Raw genomic sequence first — 5,717 nt, 5'->3', positions numbered from 1 at the left:
TGGGTGCTGCTGGATCTCCACTGGCTGGGGTTGCTCCTCTAGAGCTTTGCTCAGAGGCTTTTTGGTTTGGTCTGGGGCAGGTATTTCCCAGTGGGGCAGGGATGGAGGGAGAGGTGGGTGGTGATGGGACCTCCCTCCATGTCCCCTCTGGTGCCAGGGGCACAGGACCCCGAGATAACAAGGAGGAGGTGGGCTGGGTGCTGTTGGTGCAAGGCATGAGCCTGGACATGAGCTCTTCATGCTTCCTTGTCTCTGTCCCTCCTCTCCAGACCCGCACCACAGTGAAGAAGCTGGCTGTGTCACCCAAGTGGAAGAACTACGGGCTGAGGATTTTTGGCTATATCCACCCCTTCAAGGATGGTGAGTGATGGAGCTTGGCCTCTTCTCCCCCTGCAACAATGTGGAGAAGGTGCCTCCTTCCCCCTTTTTGGGCCACATGAGGACAGAAAGGCTCTTGGAGACAGTCCCCAAGCCCTGGCTCCCTGGCAGGAGGGACTTTCTGGAGCAAAGACCCTTTTCCCTGGTTGCTTTGAAGGGAGGTGAAGCCCTGATCCCATCCAGAACAGAGCCACGACATGGGGTCTGGGGTGGCCCTGTCACCTCTGTCCATCCATCCCTGTTTCCCTATCTCCCAACAAGGCCCCAGGCTGAGCCCGTGCCACCAGGTCTGCTGTATCCCCCTGTGGTGACCTTCTCCTTTGCTCTCCTCAGGCGATTTCCAGTTTTCTGTGGCATCAGATGACAATTCAGAGTTCTGGCTCAGCTCCGATGACAGCCCGTCCAACTCCCGGCTGGCTGCCTTCGTGGGCAAGGTACGAGCTGGTGGCCCCAACCCTCCGCCTGTCCCTGCCCCAGGGATGCTCCAGCTCCCACCCAGAGCGTCTCCTCCCTCGGGTGCCTCCCTCCTCGCTCCCAGCACACAGACAACCATCCCCAGTGCCTCTGGGCATCCCTAGCGCTCAATTAACCATGTTTCAAACCCATGGGTGCTCTTCAGCCACCGCAAATCCTCCCTCCTGCGAGTCCCTCTGCTGCAGCAGCTCTTGGAGGGACCACGCAGGGTCTGTGTGTGACTTTGCCAGCAGCAGCTCTTCTGCTTCCTTGTCCCCTTGGGAAGTGCTGGGCTGTTTCTATGCCCTTGGCCAGGCCTGCTTTGGCTTCTGAAGGACCATCTTCGCCTTGATCCCATCCTAGTTGTAGCTACCAAAGAGCAGCTTATGTCTCAGAACAGGAGATTTAATATTTGCTCCTGGATTTTCTTGGCGTTAACTCCCATAACTGGAAACCCCACGGTCCATCATTGCACCCATGTGTTTTTGGATCTTGGTGGTGTTGACCAGTGACAAGTTCTTGTGGCAGGAGTGCCACCAGCTGGGGACAAGGGGGCCCTGGGACAGAGCTCCTGGGATATCCTCCTGCCTGAAGAGCCTTTCTCCAGCGTGGCATCGTGCCTGATGGAGGTGGAGGAGAGATTCTGGTGGGGTTTGAGCCTCATTCCCACTTGGCTCATGGTGTTCCTGGTGCTCTCACATGTTCCTTCTTCCTTCCCCCAGCTGGGCACCGAGTGGACGGCACCGGGAGAGTTCACCAAATTCAGCTCACAAGTCTCCAAGCCTCTACGGTAAGTGTGTCCCTGCTCCCACTGCCCATCCCAGGTGGATGGAGTCGGGGAGATGGAGCTGCTGGCTCCACGCTGACTCTGACCAGTTCCTCCTCCTTGGGAGATGACCCCACCCATGGTGACTTCCCCACCCATGGTGACTTCCCAGGGTGACGTGGGGTCTGGGCTGGACAAGAGCTCAACCAACCATGCCCCAAGGTCTTGGGGGCCACAGCCCCCTCTGCAGATGATGAGGTGGGGATGGGGGGATCCCCCCGATCTCCTGCAGCTTCTCAGCAGTGGGATGGGGGAGCAGGTACCCACATCACACTGCCTGTCTCCTTGCCCCAGGAAGGCTTAGCCACATGTAAGTGAGACAGAGAGGGTTTCCTGAGGTGGCTTCTCTGGCTGGGCAGCTCCCATGGTCCTGGCAGTGGTAGTGGTCGGCTCAGCAATGATTTCTAACTGGCTGCTTCCCCTCCTATGCAGCCTCATGTCCTCCAGACGCTACTACTTCGAGCTGCTCCACAAACAGGACGACCGAGGTTCTGACCACGTGGAAGTTGGGGTGAGTTACTGCCCCCACACTGGGCTCTTCTCGAGGCTTCTCCTGTCAAGAGCTGGTGCCAGGGCTTTTCCCAAAACGCCTTGTCCTGGAGCAAAGCCACGATTTCCCCTTCCTGTGGCTGCCAGCGGCTCAGTCTGCAGAGGGGACGGGTCAGTGTCACTCCATGGGGCTGGGGCTCATGTCCCCATCTCCCTGGGCTGTTCCTGTGCAGGGCGCCTGGCACAGCCTGATTTTCTCTGGGCTCATCTGATCCTTTTGTGCCAATGGCCCTTCGGTAGCCAAAGACCCTCCTGTCCCTTCCCCGTGCTGATGTGCTCCCATAGCAGATGCTGCTGGAGCAGCCCCTCTGCTCTGGGCTCCAGTGACAATGGGACCCCCAGCAGCATGGACCCATCCCCATCCCTTCTCCTTTCTCCTGGACCTTCTGCATGTGGGATGGCAGGGGGAAAGGTCCCCTGGGGGCTGCTTCTTGGAGGAGCCCGTTGCTGTGGGCAAAAAGAGCCCAGCCCATGTAAGACCAGGGCCAGCAGGTCCCAGGACACTATCCTGGCTGGCATCGTGGGGTCAGTGGTGGGAGAGATGGCCACGGTGATGGAGTTGGGGGTCCCTTGTTTCTTTTCCCCCTTAGAGGTACCATGAGTTTCAGATCTGAACTTGTCTGCCTTGGCTGCACAAGCCTGGCAAAGCCAGGAATGTGTGTGTCGGAGCTCAGGCTGCCTTTGGGAGGGGAAGATGTTGGCTCCTTAGCAAAGGTTTCCTTTCTCCCAAGCAGTGATTAATCACTGGAGTCAAACTGGTGCCAGCACAGCATCAGAGAGCCTGACAACACCCCTTCCTCGCTGGCTCTGCCCTCCCCATCGCTCCACCTCGCCCTCCCAGGGCTCCATCTCCTCCATCCCGATAAGATCTGCATTTCTGCTGTGAAAAACAAATAGATGGGGGAGAGCAGACAGCTTTTTGCTGGAGGGAGGGAAGCCTTTCAGATGTTCACAAAGAAACAACAACAAAAAAGCAGGACCCTAATGCATCTCTCCCCTGGGGACTGAGGGCTTGTCCGGACAAAGGCTCCCGGTGCAGTTAGATGGTGCAGGCAGCTGTGAGGACCCTCTCCACTTCTGCTGTGAAAAACAAATAGATGGGGGAGAGCAGACAGCTTTTTGCTGGAGGGAGGGAAGCCTTTCAGATGTTCACAAAGAAACAACAACAAAAAAGCAGGACCCTAATGCATCTCTCCCCTGGGGACTGAGGGCTTGTCCGGACAAAGGCTCCCGGTGCAGTTAGATGGTGCAGGCAGCTGTGAGGACCCTCTCCACTCAAAGCAAACTCCGCTGCTGACGTGCGTTCACGCGTGGGAAGGGGAGGAGGTGGTGTAAGGCTCAGTGTGCGTGGGCTTTGGCTTTGGGTCAGGTCCTTGGTGGGTGCTGTGGGTGCCCTGCTCCATCCCCATGGCTGGAGCTGCCCCGTGTCCCCGCGTTGTCTCTGCCCGGTGAGGCAGGACATGGCTGCGCTGCCTCCCACGATGTCACCAATGCTGTCACTGGTGCGGGACTGGGATGGCTCAGACCAGGCAGGGAATGCATGCTCACCCCAAATCACCTGGGGGAAAGGTGGGACATGGGTCTGGGTCTGTGCTGGGGCAGAATCAGTCCTCCCTCTTGTTCCTGTCCTGCTGGGACTGGGATCGGTGCAGGTGGGTTCCTGGGAGCTGAGGACAGGGGACACCCATCCTGGGGTGCCTGGGTGGGGCAGCTGCACCCCTGCCACCCTCCCCCTCATTCTCCATCTCCTTTTATTTTTTCCCAGTGGCGAGTTTTCCTCCCCAGCTTGAAGTTTGAAGTGATCGACTCCTCCTACATCTCTCTGTACACAGGTAAGGGCCATGCATGCCCCTCTCGAGAGGGCTGTACATGTTGGTCCAGCCAGGGAGAGACAGCACCAGGTCCAGGGAGGGAAACCAGATCCTGGGAGAAGATCTCAGCCTCTGAACCCCACCAGAGCGTCTGTCGGGTGTAAGGAAGGGAGCGAGGCGCTGCGGGGGGGAGAGGTGATGCTGGGAGTTTGTTGTGACCTTTGTAAAAATGGGATGTGGAGGTGACACCGCGGAAATGCAGCTCTCCTCGTCCCTGCTCGTGAGACCTCGGGGGGCTGGCTCCTCAGCCTGGCCCTGAGTTATGAGGAGCTGTCACGGAAGCAGGGATGGATGGTGCAAGGTTTAATTAAATCTATAGATCTTCTGCTTCCTGCTCCTTCCCTGGCAGCAAGAAAGGACTTGATAGATGGGTCCTGCCCCGGCAGTCAATATGCGGGAGGACTGGTCATCAAACACGCCCTGGAAGGTGTCGATAGGGGACAGGCGGGGATCAATGTGGGGAGGAGGGATGGAGGGGTATTGCTGGTATTGATGACGTGCAGATAAATTCCCCCCCCGACTGCTATCCATCAGTGCCAGCTCTTTCCACTTCTCTTTCCCACTTCCCAGCTCCCTGGGAGCCCAGTAGCATCCTGGGGCGAAGCCAGGTCGCTTGTGGGGAGCCCATCCCCGTGGTGTGGGGGACCCCAGTGGTGTGCGGTGTCCTCCCTCCTTACTTCCTTCCCCTTCTCTGGGCTTCACCAGGGGTCACAGCCCCACCTCGGCCAGCGGCATGGAGGTGCCTGGGGACCTTTCCCCGCTGCAAGGAGAACATTGGGGGTCCCACTGGCTCCAGGACCTGGCTGCTTCCCCACAGCTCTGCAGCAGGCAGGACTGCCTGGCAAGGGAGCACCCTTGGGTGCAGGGGACAGGCAGCTGCAGGGGACAGGCAGCTTGGAGCGTGGCCAAGGTGACTGGAGCAAGGTGACCTCCCTCAGGGAGGTCTGGAGGCTGGTTGATAGCCAAGGACGATGTGCCACCTTCATCCCTGACAGGAGGCAAAGCCAGCTCGTGTTGTGTGTCCCTGCACCTCCGCAGGGAAGAACATTCACGGTTTAATTCCCGTGTCCTTGGGAGTTAAAGCCCCGGAGCGTTCCCACCCCTTGTCTCTGAGCGTGGTGAGCGAGGCTGGAACCGCAGCCGGGGCTGCCTGGCTGAGATCAGTTGTACCCTTGTCCTCGCGGTGCTCTTTAGTTGATGGCAATAATCATTAGGCTGATTAGTCATGAGGTCTTTGAGGAGCCTGTGAGAGGTTTGGAGGGTTTACCCTCATGCAAACACATCTGCTCCCCTGGTTTCCCTCTTGGTGGGAGGGATGGAGAGGTTGGGAAGTGCCACCTTGGAGGATGCTCCTGGGACAATACTCCCTGTCCGTGTGCCTGTGGGATTCAGCCCCTGTCCTTGCCTTTTTCAGATGAATCATCCCTGAAGATGAACCATGTGGAGCACATCCCACAGACCTTGGCCAGCCACAGTGGGAGCTACCTCTGGGAGGCACAGCAAGATGAGCACGGGGCTGACATGCTGAAGTCTGACCCCAGGGACACCTTCTTCCTCAGTAAGTGGCTGGGACTGGACCCTTGCACATCTCCGTGGGGTTTTGGGGGAGGAAAAAGGCAGGTACTGGCTGCCACCGGGAA

The 5,717-nt window shown here is 58.4% G+C and overlaps 1 protein-coding gene across 1 annotated transcript in view; it reads left to right on the top strand.

Annotated features, from left to right (window-relative positions):
* The window catches only part of B4GALNT4 (beta-1,4-N-acetyl-galactosaminyltransferase 4), a gene marked incomplete at both ends in the record, with an annotated part of 13,469 nt that overhangs the window by 2,571 nt on the left and 5,181 nt on the right, over nucleotides 1–5,717 (top strand). Inside the window, 6 exon segments of the mRNA XM_029083500.1 lie at nucleotides 226–360; nucleotides 712–812; nucleotides 1,554–1,621; nucleotides 2,090–2,168; nucleotides 3,972–4,038; nucleotides 5,492–5,635. Of these exon segments, the coding sequence (XP_028939333.1) occupies nucleotides 226–360; nucleotides 712–812; nucleotides 1,554–1,621; nucleotides 2,090–2,168; nucleotides 3,972–4,038; nucleotides 5,492–5,635 (594 nt within the window).

This window comes from Antrostomus carolinensis, unplaced genomic scaffold, assembly GCF_000700745.2.
Source record: "Antrostomus carolinensis isolate BGI_N321 unplaced genomic scaffold, ASM70074v2 scaffold42700, whole genome shotgun sequence".
NCBI classification, from domain to species: Eukaryota; Metazoa; Chordata; class Aves; order Caprimulgiformes; family Caprimulgidae; genus Antrostomus; species Antrostomus carolinensis.
Note: the sequence above shows the minus strand (reverse complement) of the source record. Positions and strands in the feature narration are given on the sequence as shown.